Source organism: Leptonychotes weddellii, chromosome 5 (genome assembly GCF_054177405.1).
Source record: "Leptonychotes weddellii isolate Sample4059 chromosome 5, ASM5417740v2, whole genome shotgun sequence".
Lineage (NCBI taxonomy): Eukaryota > Metazoa > Chordata > Mammalia > Carnivora > Phocidae > Leptonychotes > Leptonychotes weddellii.
The window spans coordinates 5,033,758-5,053,965 of record NC_138373.1 but is presented as its reverse complement, the minus strand read 5'-3'; the positions used below and the strand labels follow the sequence as shown (position 1 = coordinate 5,053,965).

Here is a 20,208-nt window from a genome sequence, read left to right as displayed (position 1 = left end):
TTGCTGACTCCACAGTACTACGTTCTTTATCAATAGTTTATTGATCCGGTCCCCTTTTACTGGACACAAGATCGTTGCCAGCACTTTGCTATTAAATCACTGTAGCAAACATCATTGTAGGTAAAGCTTTGCACAAATAGGGATGTTTTCCTTAAGCTCAATGCCCAGAAGGGAGTTGTGGGTCAAAGGGTAGGTACAATTTAAAGCATATTTGCTGCCCGTTGCAAAATGCCCTATGGAAAACATGCCCCAAGTTATGCTTAATCTGATTGTGTGAGAATGCACCTTTCCTGAACCCCAACCAATTAAGTAGGTCATTTAAAGCCACTTCCTTTTTTATAACCTATACAGGGGTTTTTTTGTTTTTTAGTAAAACCTGTATAGCTATAATGTATAGTAGCTTATGGACATTGACTGGGACAATTCCTGAGATTTCATGTCTTCTGCTATTGGGTATAACTTCCCCCATAACCTTTGTACTTAGAGATGTGTGCAGAATAATTACAGTCCTGTAGCTCTTCAGGCCTGTGTACTTTTGTTCTTATTTTCCTCAGCCTTGATTTTAAACTTCTGTTTCTGTTTTCCAGACCTTGAGTCTGTCTATCTGGTTGAGCATTATTTTAGAGACTGTGTTCTGGTTTTAACAGCTGCCTCAAGTCCTTGTGGATACAGGTGAGGCTTGTGTAAATGAGATAAAAAGTTGCTGGTTCCTCTCTTATTCAAAAATAAATGAAAAATATTACCAGAAGGTGTTCCTGATCCAGAAACAAATGAGCACCCCTCAGAGATCTACCTGATGGCTCACAGCCTTCTGGAGCTACCTGTGCTTTAAGGAGAGCAGCCTGGCGTAAAGATGCCGTCAAGTTTGTTGCTTAAACTTTTTATTTGGTGCTTTGGAGGTTAAAAAGTCCCTAAACAATAGCAATTTCTTCACTAAAAATACCAAAGTATAGCAGTGGTTAAACTATAGGGCAGGGGAGGGAGACTTTCACTTAGCACTTTTACTCTACCTTCTAGAGTGTTTACATTACATTATAAAAGTAGTTTTTTATAATTTTAAGCTTTCAAAAAGCAGAAATTGATATATCATTTTAATGGGTAAAAAGTTTTGAAAACTAAGCTAAAATGTGCCATTTTCTACCTCTGTTTTGCAAACTAACCTTTCAAAGATAAGCCTAATTTAAAGTCTCGCTGTTTTTCTCTTTAATTACTACTTATGGGAATGCATTTTTTTTTTAAAGATTTTTATTTATTTATTTGACAGAGAGAGAGATAGCGAGAGCAGGAACACAAGCAGGAGGAGTGGGAGAGGGAGAAGCAGGCTTCCTGCCAAGCAGGGAGCCCGATGTGGGACTGGATCCCAGGACCCTGGGATCATGACCTGAGCCGAAGGCAGACGCTTAACGACTGAGCCACCCAGGCGCCCTATGGGAATGCATTTTTAACATTTACTAACCTGAGACTATGAATGCAACAGAAAAGAATGCAACAAAACTGAGAAACCCCCAATTCCAGTTTTTACAGCTATCTCCTAAGAGTCTTGTTCCTGATGTTGCAAGCAGCTGATCCTTTTAGGTGCAGCTGTGTCCTTGAAAGGTGTAAGAGCAGTAATAAGGAAAAGAAAAGGTACAAAAGTGATAAAAACCTGTCAGAAGTAAGGCTAAAAGTTCAGATGATTAGAACACATTGTGTAGAATAAGAAACATGGAAAAGGTTGGAGTTAAGGGTCAGAACAGATCGCCGATGACCTGTCTACCAGCCACCCTAAGTGCTTCTCTTGGGCCTTCATGCTGAAGCAGCCCCCTCCTGAGTTAGGAGGAGGGAAGCCTCTGCCTGGGTGGGGACTATGCAGGAGACAACCCTGGCCACCTTCATATTCTCATCAGGGACAGATGCCTGAGACCTAAGCTAACAGATCAATCTTTTCTGGACACAGAAACTCAAATGGTAAAAGAAAATCAGGAAAATCACAATGATAATTCCTTTTACTTAAGTGCTATAATTGAATATGTATATATTTTAAATTTTGTTAAATATATATGTATAAATTCTGGGGCGCCTGGGTGGCTCAGTCGTTAAGCGTCTGCCTTCGGCTCAGGTCGTGATCCCAGGGTCCTGGGATCGAGCCCCACATCGGGCTCCCTGCTCCGCGGGGAGCCTGCTTCTTCTTCTCCCTCTCCCACTGCTTGTGTTCCCTCTCTCGCTGTGTCTCTCTCTGTCAAATAAATAAAATCTTTAAAAAATATATATGTATATATATATGTATGTATAAATTTTAAATTAAGCTCTATGCCCAACGTGGGGCTCGAACTCACAACTCTGAAATCAAGAGTCACATGCTCTACCGACAGAGCCAGCCAGGCACCCCTGTGTGTGTATTTTTTTTAAATAAAACTTTAATGGTTTTAATTGACCAAATGGTATATTTTATCATGGGCTTCATCTTACACTCAGAGCGGCTTGAGGTGCAGGACATCAACTATGAGAGTAGCCTCTATTTCTAAGTGTGTAAACACACTTTAAAACATGCAAAAATTGTTCTTATAGGACAGTCCAATTGTTGCACACTCTGAGAAGATCGCTTATTCAGCTAACCAGTCTACTTTCTTGTCCCGGATTTTTGTATGTACTTAATGTCCTATTCCTCCATTCGACCTTGTGCTTCAATTTTCTCCTCTGTAACTGGCCTCCTGGTTATTGTGAAGCTCGAACGTTGTAATGCATGAAAGCTCTTAGAACAGTGTGTTGTTAGCAGTAGTAGTGTGTGTTTACTGCAGTGTAGCCACCATAAGAGCATTGATTGTCATCTGTTTTGTTTACTGCCTATCCCCAGTATCCACTCTACTAGAGTGACTGACATAGAGGCAGAGCTGAGTAAATATTTGATAAAAGAATAGTGTTGAAATCACTGGCAGAAATTTTTCTGTCAGTGAGCTATACACTTCTCGAGGGTTTTTGGTTTTATTTTTTCTTTTTAATCCCTCACTGAGCTGGTGCACAGTAGAACTCAGAGAAATTTGTTGAATAGATATTGAAGATCTGTGCTTATTGCACTGTTGTAGCTAAAATCCTCACCTTGGTGGCCAGGGGGACTGAGCTAGCACTGGTAATAATGGCTACGATGTTCTGAGCATCTGTCACAGATGTGCCAAGCTTACTACCCACGTTCATTCAGCTGTTTTCCTGTTATGCACCACAGTTGTGCCAAGCACTGTGGTCACCACTAGGAACCACACTGGAGGAAAAAAAAGTGTGCTTTTCTAGAGTTTATAGCTTATGACAAGACGACAATGCCAAGGTTATAGTCTGTCCAGCATTTCCCCTCTACCTTGGCTTGCCCGGTATCATTAATTATGTTTCCTTGCTCCTTTCCCTACCCTCTCTCCCAGAGGGGTCCTTTCTTTACCAATTGAGTTCTTTGGACTTTGTTTTGTCTCACTGGTGGAAGAAAGGAAAAAATAAACGTATGTGCAGGTTAAGTTCAATAAGAGTTTTTAAGGTAAGTTGTAAGGAGTCTTTGGAAAGTTGGGTAAGAGAGAATTAGATGAGAAACAAAAAAAAATTAGAAGTTTTGATTCCCCTTACTGGTATCTGAGAACTACATGTAATGAACTTGAAGTTTTAAAAATTATTTTAGGTTTCTGAACAATATTTCTCAGATTGCAAGGGCTGCAGTTTTTGTTTTTGTTTTTGTTTTAAGATTTATTTATTTTAGAGAGAGCGTGAGTGGGGAGAGGGGCAGAGGAAAGGAATCCCAAGCAGAGTCCGCACTGAGCCTGGAGCCCAACGCGGGGCTCTGTCCCACAACCCTGAGATCATGACCTGAGCCAAAATCAAGAGTTGGATGCTGGATGCTTAACTGACTGAGCCACCCAGGTGCCCCAGGATTGCAGTTTTAATGCAAAACAGAATGACCCATCTCACAGGGTCTGGGTGAGGGAAGTTCAACTAGAATTATTCGAGATATGAACTAAGAATAGCATTTGGAAAGAACTAGTGAACTAAAAAAAGAATGTCACTTGCTATATGAAATCAGCGGTTTACTTTGATCTAGTAAAGTTCCTGTTACCTGTTAAGTACTTAAGGGCTTTCTAAACAAATGCGACCCAGCACATGAGACATTCTTTCCTGTAAATTCATTGCTTGCTTTTTAGTCCATGACACACCTTTTAAAAACAATAGGTAGGTAAGAACACTCAACCAAATAGTCCAGTGTGCTCTGTAGCCTTCGAAGTGTTTATCTGTTGATAGCTGTTTTAAACCCAGTAACTTAATTGTTGTTTCCTTAATAGATACCATTTATCTGTGATAAAGTTATATATTTCTAAGTGTTACTCAAGTAATATTAAAGATGTTTGCATTTCTTATTTTCACCATGTCAGTCTAGATTGCCTTGGTATTTTTTTATACCTGTCTCCCTATTAGACTATGCATTTTCAAGGGCTAGAATGCTTTCCTCATTCAACTTTGTGTTTTGTATGTCCCGCATAACACGGGGTTCACTGTAGGGATACAATAAAGATTGAACACGTACATGTATACTTGTTTCAAAGGCCCAAACGTGAGAAGGACTTTACAGAGTTAGTGGAACTAAACCTAAGTGCACATTATCTTGTACTTGCCACAGTACCCTTCCTGTCCTCCACCCATAGGAAAATGCCAGAAGAGGCCATTTTCAGATTCTGATTGAGAGTTATGTAATAGTCCTCTTGGTACTGTAGCTACAGGGAGGATTGTGTTTCCATTCTTCCAAATGGGAACATGCACCTCTGTGAACCAAGCAAAAATGGATACGGATTTCATCACAGCTGGAATTTCAAGAAATGGTTTTTACTTCGTTCTCCTAGGTACTACTCCCTCTGAAGTGCAGGGTCCAAAAGTTGCTTCAGATCTGGGGCAGGGCCCCCAAATTCCTTGTCCAATTGAGGCCATTGTGGGCCAGACATTGTTACAGTGTCTGATAGCTTGTTAATTGCTAAGGCTAGGAACACCTGCTTTCAGCCCCGAAAGCTTTCTTTGCCCAAGAAATCTGTAACTGTGGAGTTATATATAGCACCTGTTGGACCTTAGACCCTGTATAATTGTCTGCACTTAAATTATAAGGAAAAGTGGTTTCAAATAATTCTACAGACAAATGTAAGACTTTTGTCTGGTGTTTAAAATAGAATGAAACTTCGTAGTGTTGAGCAGGATTCAGGCCATGACTTTTTCTTCAAGTTACTTTATCAAGGATGGTCATGGACTCATTGCCTGTAACATGGTTCTCCCTCCACAATTAAAAAAAAAAAAATTGAGTACCTAGATTCTTATACTAATTTACTGGGTGGGATGGCTCTGGGACTTGATTTTCTTTTTTTATTTAAGATTTTATTTGTCAGAGAGAGAGCGAGCACAAGCAGGGGATGCAGCAGGCAGAGGGAGAAGTAGGCTCCCCGCTGAGCAAGAGCCCAATGTGGGTGGGACTCCATCCCAGGATCTTGGGATCATGACCTGAGCTGAAGGCAGATGCTTAATTGACTGAGCCACCCAGGTGTCCCTGGGACTTAATTTTCTTGATAGGCTTGATAATTTCATGCAAAAGATTGAACAGTAATAAGAACACACGTCTTACTTTTTTCTGCCAGCATGGGATCTTTTTGTTTTGCTTACCTTTGCTTTTGCTTCAGAACAATTCTTGCTGCCTAAATGAGTAGGGAATAGAGAAAGTGGAGTTTGTCAAAGAAATCTGTTTCTTTGAACAATGAAATAAAAGGTCATGGAGATGTTCTTACTTCTAGTAGTGTATCTTAAGAGGTAGATACATAATTTTCTGGATGATCATACTGGTTCTCATTTCTTGGTTGGTTCTTAAGGAGCTCGTAATCTAATAGGTGCTTTCAGAACACTCGGAGAATATTCTTCCATGAGGAGCTAAGCCCAAAGAGGTAGCCCTGTGCTTTGCTGATCACTGGCCCAGCAGCTTCTCATGCTCAGGTCATGTTGCAGGGGATGGAGCCATGTCACTCTGAGGGTGTCATGGCTTCATTCCTGGCATGCCCTTTGCACTCTGAAGGACCACTTTTGCAGAAATAATTACTTATAAACCAAAGCTTGGATACGGACGAAGAAAAGAAAGGAAAGGAAAAATGCAGGCAAAACAACTTTTAAGTCATAGTGAGAAACTTTCATGGTGAATTTTCTGTGTGCACTAAAGATTTCCTATGAAACTACCCTTACAGAAGGACACAGAAGGGACTTTTTTTTTTTGGCCTGGAGAAACATTTGCCAAACTCCTTCCCTAATCATAGCTGGAAAGACAGCTGCTAATCCAGCAGGAGATTTGTCTCAAAATAGCTGGGTTATCTTTTTCTACTAATGGATCTAATTGATTTCCCCTCTAGGAGGGGAAGTTGCTGCTAACAGCTACATGGGCATAAATGCTTGCAGACCAGTAGCACTTTTCTGGATGGTGCTGGACCAGTGTTAACAAAGTACAGTGGATGGCCTGCATCTCAATACATCTGGCTCTCTGTGGGCAGGCTAATTAGAACCAACCAAGGAATGAACAAAGGCACATAGCTTTGCGGCATTCCATAGCATTAAGGATTTAAAGCCTGAGCCCTTAGCAGCCTGGAACGTTAAGAAGAGTCAAGGGTTTTTGCTATTGCTGTTCTTTTTCTTTAAAAAAAAAAAACACAACTTGATTGAGGTGTAATTAATAAAAAAATTCACTCCTTTTAAGTAATTTTTTTTTTTAGTAAATTTACAGAATTGTGCAACCATCACCACCATCCAATTTTATGACATTTTCATCATGCCAGAAAGGTTCTTTGTGACCATTGCTGTCATTCCTCATTCTCATTCCAAGCCCCAGGCAACCTCTAATACATTTTTGGTCTCTATAGATTTGTCTTGCTAGATATTTCATATGAATTGAATCATATAATATGTGGTCTTTTGTGACTTGACTTCTTTCACTTAGCATGATCATCCATGTTGTGTGTATTGGTACTTTATTCCTTTTTATGGCTGAATAATCATTTATGGGTGTACCATGTTCATCTATTCACCAGTTGGTGGACATTTGGGGTGTTTCTAACGGCATTTTTTTTTTAAGATTTTATTTATTTTGGGGGGTGGGGAGGAGCATAGGGAGAGGGACAAGCAGACTGTGTGCTGAGCACCAAGCCTGACATGGGGCCCGATCCCAGGACCCTGAGACTATGACCTGAGCCAAAACCAGGAGCAAGTTGCTTAACTGACTGAGCCACCCAGGCGCCCCTAACAAGGTACTTTTTTAAGGGCCACATTACTGTCTGATACTTAAAAAGTAATTTAAAAATCAACTTGGAGAAACATAGGATTAGGAAGGCAAAATTCACAAGGAAAACCCTGGCATTTTCAGATTTTGTAAGCTTATTATGACTTAGTAGTTATAGGGCAGAGCCTTACAGCTTTTGTGACCCTCCGTTGGAGCTGTTTCTTTGAACTAATGAAGTTGCAAGCAGTGTATTACCTCATGCCTGATTTTCATAGCTAATTGGCCCACTGGGTCAGTGTGTCTGTTGCAGTATGTTCAGATGAACTGAGGGCACATCGTGCAGCTGATTCATCCATGAGCACATACATCTCTTATATAACAACGACAACAATCATCAAAAACTGCTGCTGCTGAGTACATTTTGGGCATTAAATGATCCGGGCACTGTCCTTGATGCTACAGGCCGTCCTTGGCCTTATTTTATATGCAGTTCCTACTGAGGAAACAGTAAACTGGTTGTATCCGGTGAGGTAGTAAACAGCCTTTTGAAGTAAAAGAAGCAAGGAACAGAGCTAGAGAGAGGGGGAGGCTGGAGGTGCTACCAGACATGGTAGGAGGCAAGCGGAGGAAAGTGTCTCAGAGGTTTGGTGCTGAGGACTGGTAGATGGGTATCCAGGAAGAGAGTCTTCAGGCAGAAGGAGAGCAAGTACAAAATCCCTGTGGTGGGAATGGGTTTGGCCTGTTCCGAGAACAGCCCAGAGGCCATTGTGCCTTGAAGCACAGTGACTGGGGGTGGGGGAGGGAGTGGCCAGAGTCCAAACCTGCTCAGTTATGGGAAATATCCACGCTTTTGGTGCCCTACCCTGCTGTTAAGGATAATACTCTCAGATAACCTTAATCTATGACAGACAGTTGAGGATGAAACCATTGTAATATACGAGTAAACTGCCTTTCATCATTTCTCCTCTCCTACTTAGATATTTCCAGTCATGTGTACTTTTTTTAATGCTGAAAGGGGAAGCAGTGAAAGGTCTTTTACAAAAGGTACTGTTTCACTCATCAAATAGGAAAAAAAGATGACAAGTGTTGGTGAGAGTGTGGTAGAATAGTACTTTCACATAGTGATTGTGGGAGCACACGTTGTTGCAGTCACTTTCTCCAAAGTATTTGGTGGTATCTTTTTTTTTTTAAGATTTTATTTATTTGAGAGAGAGAGTGAGAGAGAGAGCAAGAGCGCCAAGTGTGCAGGAGCAGGGGAAGGGGGGCAGAGGGAGAGGGAGAAGCAGACTTCCCGCTGAGCAGGGAGCCCCATGCAGGGTTCGATCCTGGTACTCAAGGTTCATGACCTGAGCCGACCTGAGCTGAAGGCAGATGCTTAACTGACTGAGCCACCCAGGTGCCCCATTTGGTGGTATCTAACAAAATTGAAAAATCTGTCACATACCCTATGCCTCGGCAATTCTTTGTCTACGTAATTTCTTCATACCTGTGTGTCCAAGGAGACATGGACAGTCCCTTGCCACATACTTGGTATTAGCCAAAACTTGTAAGCCATCTAAGTGCTGTTCAGAGGAAATAAAGAAATTGGCTTACTTGATTGTGAAGGCTAGGAAGTCTGAAATCTGTAGGGCGGGCTGGCAGGCCTGAAGCTTATGCGGCAGTCCACAAGCAGAATGTCGTCTTCCTCAGGGAAACCTTAGTTTTATTCTAAAGGCTTTTCGGCTGATTAAATGAAGCCTACCCAGATTATTGAGGATAATACTTAAACTGGTTGTAGATGTTAACCACATCTATAAAATTCCTTCACAGCAACCCCTACATTAGTATCTAATTGACTGGGTACTATACCCTGTCATGAAGACACCTAAAGCTAGCCATCACAATGGGATACCATACAGAAGTTAAATAGGAATAGACCAGTCAATATATAACAAGGTGGACAGGTCTCAGGAACATAACACTGAATAAAAAAAAATGTAAGAGTGAAATGTATTATGATACCATTTATTAAAATGCACAAAGGAAAATTATGTGTAATTCATGACTAAATACATGTATAAAAGTATAAAATAGGAGTTAGAAAATAAACAGCATTCTTAATTGATGGCTCCCTGGGGAGACTTGGCCGGATGGTTAAAGCATCCTGTGGTTTGGTAATGTTCTGCAGTGTTTTAATTCCTTGACGCTGAAGGAAATCAATATGGTAGTGTTAACCATTGTTCCTATGAGGACACAGGTAGTTGAGGAATCTTCTTTATTTATTTATTTATTTTTAAGGGAAAGAGAAGAAGGTTAAATATTTGTTTGCTTGGGTAGAATTGGTTAATATTGTGCTGCCATTAGAAGATGTTATTCATAAAAAATCAGTAATACTACAAGAAATCCTCTAAAAATGAAATATTGCAGAGACTCCCATAATTTCTCACACTAGAAGAGCGCTCTGTCATACAAGCATTTTCGACTCACTTTATTGAACAATCCACTTTTGAGGAACTGTATTGAGTCCTGAGGGGTGAGTGCAAAGGTTAGCAGGGAGGCTGCCTGGACATGACCTGTGGGACCTTCAGCAAGGTTTTTGAATTTAGCATCTCAAAGCTTTGGTGTCTCATCCATAAAATGAAGATAATAATAATCATGTTGTTAGGATCTAATGAGATAACCCAGGTAAAACGCTGGGCACAGAGCCTGAAAAAGAGTAGCACTCCATAAACGTCAAAATGTATCCTACAGGGGAGAAAAAAGGAATAAAATGTTCTCAGCTGAGTAAAAGAAATAACCCCTTCTTTGTACCCCACACTTTTCTAGAGGTTTTTGTATTCATGGTTTCTTTCATCCTGATGTGACACCTAAAGGTAGAACAGCCAGTATCATTTATTTTCATGTTACAGACAGGAAGTGAGGTATCTGGAGACCTCTGTGGAAATGGGAATGTTCATCCATTTGAAGAGTTGACTAATATTTTAGACTTTTGTCTTGCAGTATTAATTATTACAATGGATTCAGTGTGCACTGTCACGTGCTTGGGAGAGCACATCAGTGTTCCATAAATACTACTTATTATCTCATTGAATCTTCATACTCCTCATGAGATCCATATGATCATTATTTACATTTTATAGAGGAGGAGATTGAGGCTTAGCGAGGTGGTGATGTGAGTTGCCCAAGTTGGTTTTTGGGTTTTTTGTTTGTTTGTTTTACCAAAGTTTTTTTCATCCCATGTTCCCCTGGCCCATTACTACTGGGATGGCAGGTTACAAACAATAGATAATACAAATTGATACATAATGCAAATTGATAGCTAGTAGCATAGATAGATAATACAGACTGAAGGAGAACCAACACACTTCACATTTGGCTGATAGGAAGCATTTTTGTGTTTTATAAATTTGAATCTTGAGTATTTCTGTTGTAACTTAATACTTCAAACAAAATATCTCTGTTGTCTTATTTTCCTTTGCTTGGCTTGGGCTCCCCATTCAAGATGGGTATGAAAAATAGGACTCTTCTGACCATCTGCTAGCCTACAAGCAGCTGCTTTATTGCCAGATTTACTCACTAATATTCTCCCTAAAGGCAGGGGACATAATCAAATACCGATGATGTTAGCCCAGGAACAGCAGTTTCCAACAACACAAGGAAGGAAGAAGTAAGATTTTCTACAAATGATGTCTATCTGGAAGTATTCTCAAACAGTTAATCCTTATTAACAGATAATCTTGTCACATGAAATTAGAATGTGCCTTGATTAGTTTAAGCATTTGACATTGCTGGATTAATTTGTATGAGATTGTATAGAATAAAATAATGGAAATTTCAAGGATAAATGTTACCTGAAGCACGTTATAAAACCCCCTATTAGAGATTCTTAAATCACTTTTAAAAACTTATTCCAGTGTAAATATTACCTGCATTTTTCAAATGAGAAAAATAAAGCACTGAGGTAGCAAATAATTTGTTCTTGGTCATTTACAGAATTGGAAAAAGAAATGTAAAAGAAACCAATTCTTAGAAATTTAAAGTTAGCTCAGTTTAACTATCTGGCTAGTCATAATTGTATTAATTTATGCTTCATAGTCTATAGTTCCATACTGGTAAAGGTAATAATTTTTCAAAAATGAAAGAAAAATCTAAATGGTGAGGATGTTAAAGCCATCATAAGATTGTATAATTATGTTTAAAATTATAATGTGTTGGTCTACAGGAAGCAGAGGAAAAAAGCATAAGATAAACAAACCAGCTAGAAATCTAGTGGAAAGTGCCTTCTAGGTTCTGAGTGGTCTATTCCTCAGCATTTTATTTGGAACAGCTAACCGTTAATTCTCCAATCCCCCTGATTGAGCTCCCCACCCCCATTGAGCTTTTATCCTAGAACCAACTCTTCTTCATAGGAGACTCAGCACAAGTAGAACAGTGATATTGCCAGTTATTTTAGCTTAAACTATCTATATTGCTCTCTGAATAGAAATGAAACTCATTCTGGTTGAAACTGGTTTGGCAAATTATCCTCCTTGCCAGGCAGTAACAGAGAGAATACATACTAAGCTTTTGTTACTGATTGTAACAAAATAGTGTTTCTTGGACCATTAATACCTTTTAGAATTTATTTTGTTTTTATACTTTATATCTTAAACCTTTTGTTCTTAGTGCCAAACCTGAATTAAAATGAATTTGTTCATTACTACTGGTGATTTTTTTCTAAATCCTAGGCTATATAAAAAATTTAGGTCTTACCAAGCCTTAACACAGCATATGACCTTTGACCCAACAGCTGCCCTCTCAAAAAAAAGTGGGACCCATTCAGTTCACAAAGATATCCACTGCTACTTATAAAACTTTACAGATGGGGGAATACAAAGGCAGCACTGCTTTTTTGTTCCTGGGTTTAAAAATACATGTACTTCAGCTAAAATAACTAGATTAATGGCCAAGAGCCAGGGTAGAAATGGATTTTCCACTGTTCAAAGGGGCCAAAGTTTCCAGGGGAAAAATTTCTGTAGCTAAAGCTAAATAATAAGGAATTGAAGCATATGTTGAACTTTCAAGCTTAAAAACTCTTGTATTTTCTCTGAAGCTTATTGTAGTCCCAGGTCTTATTAGTTAACCTGTTTTTCCCCAGTAGCATCATTTGGATAGTGGTTTATGCTTGGTGTTAATTCATTGTTTTTCATATTTTAAGATAGGACTTACACCTAAGCATTTCAAGAATTATATCGAGAAGCTAAATTATATTTTCCCCTTATTTGGGTAAGCTGAACTAAGAATCTTAAGAAAGAACACAGATCTGGGCTTCTTTTTATGACTGCTTATATGCTAGTAGGGCGGTTAGCTCTGTGTCCGTTTCCTTATGTTCTTACCCGTCGAGACTCAGCGTCATAAGATTATTAAAGAATTTTAAATGATTTTTTTTAAGGTTTTATCTTTTTATTAAAACTTATGTTCTCGACATCCAGACTTGGTCTCATAAGATTATTACAAGAATTTTAAAAGAGATATTTGAAAAGTAGTTTTATCTTTTTATTAAAAAGTAATTATTTTCTAATGAAGTTATTAAATTTTAAAAATTACTGAAAATCTCATACATTGCTGATGGGAATGTAAAATGGCACAACACTCTGGAAAATAGTTTGGCAGTTTCTTACAAAGTTAAACATATAATTACTGTATGACGCAGCAATTGAACTCCTAGATATTTATCCTGGAGATATGAACACTTAGGTTCACAAAAAAACCCATATGTGATTGTCCATATCAGGTTTATTTGCAATTGCAAAAAACTATAAGCAACCCAAGTGTTCAGTGGGCAAATACATAAATTGTGATACATTCATGCTATGGAATACTATCAGCCAAAAGGAATAGACTCTGGATAACACCCAGCAACTTGGATGGTTCTTCTGGACGTTGTGCTGAGTGAAAAAGTCAGTCTCAGAGGTCACATACTGTATGACTCCATTTATATAACAGTCTCACAATGACAAAATTACAGTGATTGAGATCAGTGGTTGCCAGGACTGTTGGGGAGGGTGTGGCTATAAAGGGGTAGCATGAGGGAGATCATTGTGTTAATGGAACATTTCAATATTATAACTGTGCTGATGGTTATACAAATTTATACATGTGGTAAGATTTCATAGGAACAATGCGCCCCCTCCCACAAATGAGTGATATAAAAACTGGTAAATACAAATAAAGTCTGTAGTTTAGTAAGTGTTGTACCATTGTCAGTTTCCTGGTTTTGATCCTACACTATGGTTATATAAGTTACCATTAGGGAAGCATACCTGAACTCTCTGTGCAGTTTTTACAACTTCTTGTGAATGTTTAATGATTTCAAAATAAGCTTAAAAGCAAAACAAGGGAATTGAGAAAAGATGATAGAAATAGCAGCTGTGGCCACAGGTCCCTGTGATCAGGTATTGAGACTTACCATCTTGCAGAGAAACTGGTAGGGGAGTCATCATTGGCTTTGGGGCTTTATGGCTACTGGTTGTGAATGGGGCTCAAACGGATGAGAGGCTCTAAAAACATAGGATGAATGGACTTCCAGTTAAGCACAGCAGATTGACCATGGGTTGTTTTTTTTTCTTCTTCTAAGAATACATTGAAATGATAGCAGAACTTAAAGGAATGGGGGGAAAAAACCCCATAAATCCATGGTGTAAAGGCTTGAAAAAAGACTTAGCAGTTGACAAAAGGCCTAAGAAAATCTGGAGTGATAGAAAATGGACAGAGGAGTTGTAGCTGCTTTAAGAAAATGTAAAGAATCTGCAGTGGGAGAACTGACAAGGGCTGAGCCATTCACCCCCGGAGGCTGAGGAGCAGTCCCACAGAAGCTGGGGATGGAGGGGATACCCAGGGCTAGAGTAGGAGTGACACAAGTTGGTTGAACTGCCAGTTTCCCCTTCCTACCCCAACCACCAATACTACCAGCAGCTCCCTCTGCCTGGCGGACTGGAGATTTAATCTTAGGGTATATTGAATCAGAGGAGTTCTCGATGTGGAAACACCAGCAGGAGGGAATAAACCTTGGAGTAGAGAGCAGGAGAGTTCAGTAAAAATCAGCCCAGTAAACTGTGGAATTCCCAACCCACTCCCCTTCTTGATGGGGAAAGCTGACCACCTGGTGACTGCCTCCTCCCCTACCCTTCATAGAAAATGAGAAACTTCTCTGAAGAGACTCAGTGGACCCTGGTTACTGTCACAGGGCCAGTTTCTCTATAGCTGACTTGTCCAGTCACTCCTAATGAAGCCTGCTAGTCAGCAACCACCCTGTGTATACACCCACACCCACAAGCTTCCAGCCAGCATTTTAGGGTTTTACTTTTAAATACGAACTGGTGATCAGGGATCACCAGATGTTTGATGAAAGCTTCCAACACAAAAGACGGATGGATACCGAACAATGAAAAGAAATAATCAGGAGATAATATAGGGAACTGGAAGAAAGTGACAAAAAAATATTACTTTCAGTTTATTCAAATTAGAGACAATATTACATTCACAAAACAAGAATAGGATGCTTTTATTTATTTTTTTAAATTTATTTATTTGACAGAGAGCACAAGTAGGCAGAGCAGCAGGCAGAGGGAAAGGGAGAAGCAGGCTCTCCACCGAGCAGGGAGCCCGATGCGGGGCTTGATCCCAGGACCCCGGGATCATGACCCAAGCTGAAGGCAACCGCTTAACCGACTGAGCCACCCAGGCGCCCCAAGAATAGGATGCTTTTAAAAAGGAATAACCAGTGGCGCCTGGTTGACTTGGTTGGTTAAGCATCCAACTCTGAGTTTCAGCTCAGGTCTGGACCTCATGGGTCGTGGGATTGAGCCCTGCATTGGGCTCTGCGCTCAGTGGGGAGTCTGCTTGAAGTTTCTCTCCCTCTGCCCCTCCCCCTGCTTTCATGCTCACTTGCTGCCCCTCCTCCCCCATGCTCCCTTGCTCCCTCTGAAATCCTCAAGAAAAACGGGGGCGGAAGGGGATAACTAAAACTCTGAAAGAGCCCTAATTAAAAATACAGTATCAAAAGTTTTTTAAAAAAAACAATGGGGGCGCCTGGGTGGCTCAGTCAGTTAAGCGCCCGACTCTTGGTTTCAGCTCAGGTCATGAGATCCAGCCCCACATGGGCTCCATGCTCAGTGAGGAGTCTGCTTGAAATTCTGTCTCTCCTCCCTCTGCCCTTCCCTGCTCTTGGCACGCACTCTCTTCCTCCCTCTCCCCAAAATAAATCTTAAAAAATGAAATAACATAATAAAAGAGTTGGAATGTGAAGTTATCTGTCAGAGATGGGGGAACAAAAAGTGGAAAAAAAGGTAAAATGATTAGAGAAGAAATCAGGATATGTAAAATCCTTGTCAGAATTCCAGAAAGTAAGGAGAGATAAGAAACATTTAAAATAGATTTTTCAGACCTAAAGGACATAATTTTTTTATATGGAAGAGGTGTATCAAGTGCCCAGTAAAATAAATGAACGAAGTCCCACACTGAGACAGACCGTTACGTGGTATACAGGGCTTCCAGAAATAAGCATCCCCCTACCAAAGTCCTATACAAAGGAAGAAGAAATGACGGCTGACTTCTCAATAGCAAAACTGGATGTTAAAAATAGTGTAGCAATTATCTTTAAAATTCTAAGGGAGAATCACTTGAGCTTTGTAATACTCTACCCAGAGAAATATCAGTCAAATGTCAAGGTAAAGATAATTTCAGACACATGGGGACTCACATTTACCTCTTATGCATCATTTCTTAGGTGGTTCTTGGAGAATGATCTCCAGCAAATAGGAATAAATGAAGAAAGAGGAAGGTGTGGAGTCCAGTTAATGAGAGCTCTAACACAAGGGATCAAGAAGGGGACATGCAAGGGTAACAGCGTGGCAGGGACAGTCAGGCCAGACTGAGCAAGAGGACGGAGAGTCCTTGGAGGAAGTTCTGGGGGGAAAATGGAATGGAAGATTAGCTGACAACTTTGTGCATTTGAAAAATACTGATAGACTTCTGCTAGGTGTGATAGAGCATGTGGAAAAATTTAAGGTGGATTCATGGAAAACTAAGCTGGGAGGAAGGGGATGAAATGATTGTTAATCCCAGGAGAAACAAAGACTGTACCAAGAAAGGAAACATAATCCTTAGTACATTCCTTGTATTGTATATTTACAGAGTCATAATAAACCCTGACTATCGACTTACCAGGAAATTGCCGTTTACTTATATAGGAAGGATTGAAGTAGGGAAAGTGGGGTGGTGTGGAGAGCTGAGCTCTCATCTACTGTGGTAGAAAGCCAGTAGTTATCATCCAAAATTGAAAAATCAAGAATATTATCCCAAACTATGGCAATAAATACAAGAATAACAGCTTAGTTGAAAGTGCTCTTGGGAGTAAGTTAAGATTTGAGGGAAGGTTGAGCCAGGAGTTGTTTTTCATGATAAGCCTTTATCACTGTTTGTTAAAATAAGAGTTACTGTGTTCTCTCTGTACTGATTTATAAAGGAGAAACTTTATCCTGCAGAGCATGTATATCAAGTATCTGCCCCTTTGAATGTTGGGTATTTTTCATTCTTTTTATTGCCTGGCCCTCTGCAAACAGGTTCACATTTTGAGAGGGGGTAAGGAGACTTGAGTGGTCGATCTGGAATGATTAATACTGTGAAGCTCATTATTTGTAGGTGGAGCAAATACGTTCAGTCGCCATGTGTTCTGAGTCAAGAGGTTAGAGCCCCACAGGAATGATCTATTGTCTCTACTTTGATTTAGGATATTTTAAGTTTGATCAACATTCCAAATAATTGCCTGTCTTAGTACTTATTGTAGCATTTGTCTCTATGTTTATGACTTTCTAGTGCCACAGGAATGACACTTTTAAAAATGAAAACCATGACATTTGCACAGCTATGGCATCATGAAATCCATGAGAGGGAAACCAGGCCTTCACATCTACTGTGTGCACAGGACCTACCACTCGGTGGTTAATAGCTGAGTACTTAATGAATAAACAAGATCTCTTAGAAATTTCTGTTCAATTGATCACCAAAACATGGCTCATATAATTAAGTTTCGATCATGTGCACCTGTTTTTAACATTAGCCTGACAGCCATTAACCTGCTTAAACCCCAAAGGGAGCATCGGCTTCTGGGCCCGTAGCCCCTGGGTGTGCTTCGTAGGTATGCATATCTGCCACTTGCTCCATTGCAGTAGGTTCTAGGCAGCCCTTGGGCAATGGAAACCTGCCGGGATTACGTGCCTTGCTGGTGCAGGGACCCTGTTCCATCCGTAAGGAAATATGTGCTCTCCATTATTTTGAAATAAACGTTCATGGCTTTGTAGACTCTACTGTCAAGCATACACAGGTATCCCAGGCTATGTAGTGGTAACATCTAAAGATTTTTTGATCTACTGTTTGCTTATTTTATTAATTTGTTTTGTTTTATTTGTCAGAATGTTATGGAACAGTTCAATCCTGGGCTACGAAATTTAATAAACCTAGGAAAAAATTATGAAAAAGCTGTTAATGGTAAGTCTCTTTTCTAAATTTATAAATATAGTGCACATATAAAAACCAGTAAATATTTTAATTATTTTGAAGTGCTTAATAGTGAATTTTTAAAGTGTCTTTAAGTTGATAGAAATTATTTACATTTAATTCTATGGAAGTTTGCAACGATAGGATATTGGTGTATTTGAAATGAATAAATGGAATCATAGACTTATAAGTGATGCATTTTAATGATCAAATCATGGTTATTGACATGACTCGTATTTTATATCATTGCCGTCAGTAGGTTTTCCACTTGGCAAACCAAAGTCTTTGTGAACTAGTATGTACTTAAAATATTTGTTAGTATCTTGTAGCAGAGGAATTGTTCTCTTTATATAGAAGAGTTTCTTGCCTTTGGGTGCATAACTTTTGATAGTGATATGAACAGATTTTTAACCTGAATGGAAAAACATCTAAATTAAAGGTTGAACTTAGATTCTCATTTCAAAATGAGCTCTTCCTGTAAAATGAATTCAAGCATTGGCTTTTGCCTCTCTTTTGTGAACCAGACTTGTTTGCTAGTTTCAGGAGGTTTCATTGAGAAAGCTGACATGCATCTACACATGCATTTCCCTCCTAAAAGGTGAATGTTATCAATGATCACCTTAAAAACTTGAGATGCTAATAATCACCAGATCCTAACATGGTCAAAACAATTCTCCTTATGTAACAAATGTCACCCCCAAAATATTCAGACCCCAGTTTCACCCTCTACCCTGGTTCACTAAGACCACCAATAACATGAGTAGAAAATTTAGTTTCCAATGGTTTTAGATCAAGTTTTGTGTCTTTTATATATCTCTTGTTTCTCCCTTTCACCATGGCCCGCCTTTGGCTGCTCCCTCTTGAGATTTTGAAAATAAACCCATGACCTTACACACCCGCAGCATAAGCATGCCCCAGGAAAAGGCGGTATGGTAGCTGGAGTTTGGGTGACAGGTGCCCAGTTGTCATAGTCCTGGAAAAGTAAAGTGCTTATTTACTTTCTTCTGCATCTCTGTGCTGTTTGCCAGACATTTTCAGTGCTGGGAAATCCTCCCTCATCCCCCAAGCAGTATCAGTGACTTCTGTAGGTAACCCCTCACCCCTTCAAAGAGCAGGAAGGAGACTTGTTTTAGAATTCTTGCACAGCTGCCTCTCCCTTGATGACTGCTTAGTCACAGGGCCACAAAGTCATTGCCTTAGATGCCCTGTGAAGGAAATCACCATGACCTGCAGTGGTTTTTTTTCTTTCTAGCACTTGCTGTCTCTCTGAGGCAGAGTTTTATAAGGTGACTCAGGGACCTGCCAGCCCCTTAGTCTCTCGCTAACAAGGCTTCTCCCCAAAGGGACTATTCTGCACTTCTAAAGTATTTCCAGTATTTTTGGCAGGCCATCTGTTTTTTTTCTGAAGCCATTGAGAAATCGAGATGAATTGGTAAAGTCCTTGGTAAGAATTTGTGGCATAGTTTAGGATACCAGATGTGCAGTCAACACTTAGGTAAATCAGGACAACATGCACAGCTAACAAAGAGCATGGAATGAGCTGTGTCACAGGAATTTGAGTAGTGGAGGTTGGTGGGGAACGGAGCAGGCAGTGGGCCTTGTAGGAGCTCTGCTAGCTGACAGACGTTAGGTTTCAGGCAGAAAAGACCGCATCCAAGCCAAGATCTGAGGTCCACACTGCCATGGGTGGGAAGCTGTTGGGGAATAATAAAATACAGCGTGGAGTAGGGTCAGGTTATGAATGCATTTGAATGCAGCATCAGTTACCTATTGTCACATAATCAAGTGTCCCTAAACTTGGTGGCTTAAGACAACAATAGTTTATCATTTCTCAAGGTCTTGTAAAGGTAGTGCAGTTCTCTAGCCCCCAGGGACTCAATCCTGCAGCTGCAGTCAGCAGGGGCGCTGGACTCCCTCCCTCCCGGGGACATAGCAGGCTGTTCGAAGAGTGCAAATCCCTGTGAGAGTTATGCTTGCTGGCACCCCATTGGCCAAGGCAAGTCAGATGACCAAGCCACCCATCAGTGTATAGACAGCTACAGAGGTTGGGAATTCTGGGAGGTGCGGTTTATTGAAGGCCATTACTGTACAAATCTATCATGAACTCTCTGGAGTGTGGGCTTACGCTGTGGGCAGTGGAGGCCATTAAAAGTTTTTGAGCAGAGTTTTAACCTAATGAAATCATATTTTAAGGAAGAGTTATCTGGTAGAAGTATATAAATTAGATTGAATTGATTGGTCAACCACTAAAATAGAACAAATATGCTTTGTTCTTAAAACAGTAAGTGATAGAAAATCTCTTAATGTAGTCACAAAGGGGATGGCAAAATTATGAGAATATTGTTTGATTCTTTATTAAGTTCTGGATAAATTATATAGTTTTTAAAGTTAATTCCACTTTATCGTAAAAGCAAGGGAATTTTACCATTCTGAGGTTAGTTTTAAAAACATAA

The 20,208-nt window shown here is 39.9% G+C and overlaps 1 protein-coding gene across 1 annotated transcript in view; it reads left to right on the top strand.

The window, feature by feature from the left end:
- The window catches only part of BAIAP2L1 (BAR/IMD domain containing adaptor protein 2 like 1), a 90,287-nt gene that overhangs the window by 6,383 nt on the left and 63,696 nt on the right, over nucleotides 1-20,208 (top strand). The window contains exon 2 of the mRNA XM_081819301.1: nucleotides 17,671-17,746. Within this exon, the coding sequence (XP_081675427.1) occupies nucleotides 17,671-17,746 (76 nt within the window). The remainder of the gene's footprint in view (nucleotides 1-17,670; nucleotides 17,747-20,208) is intronic.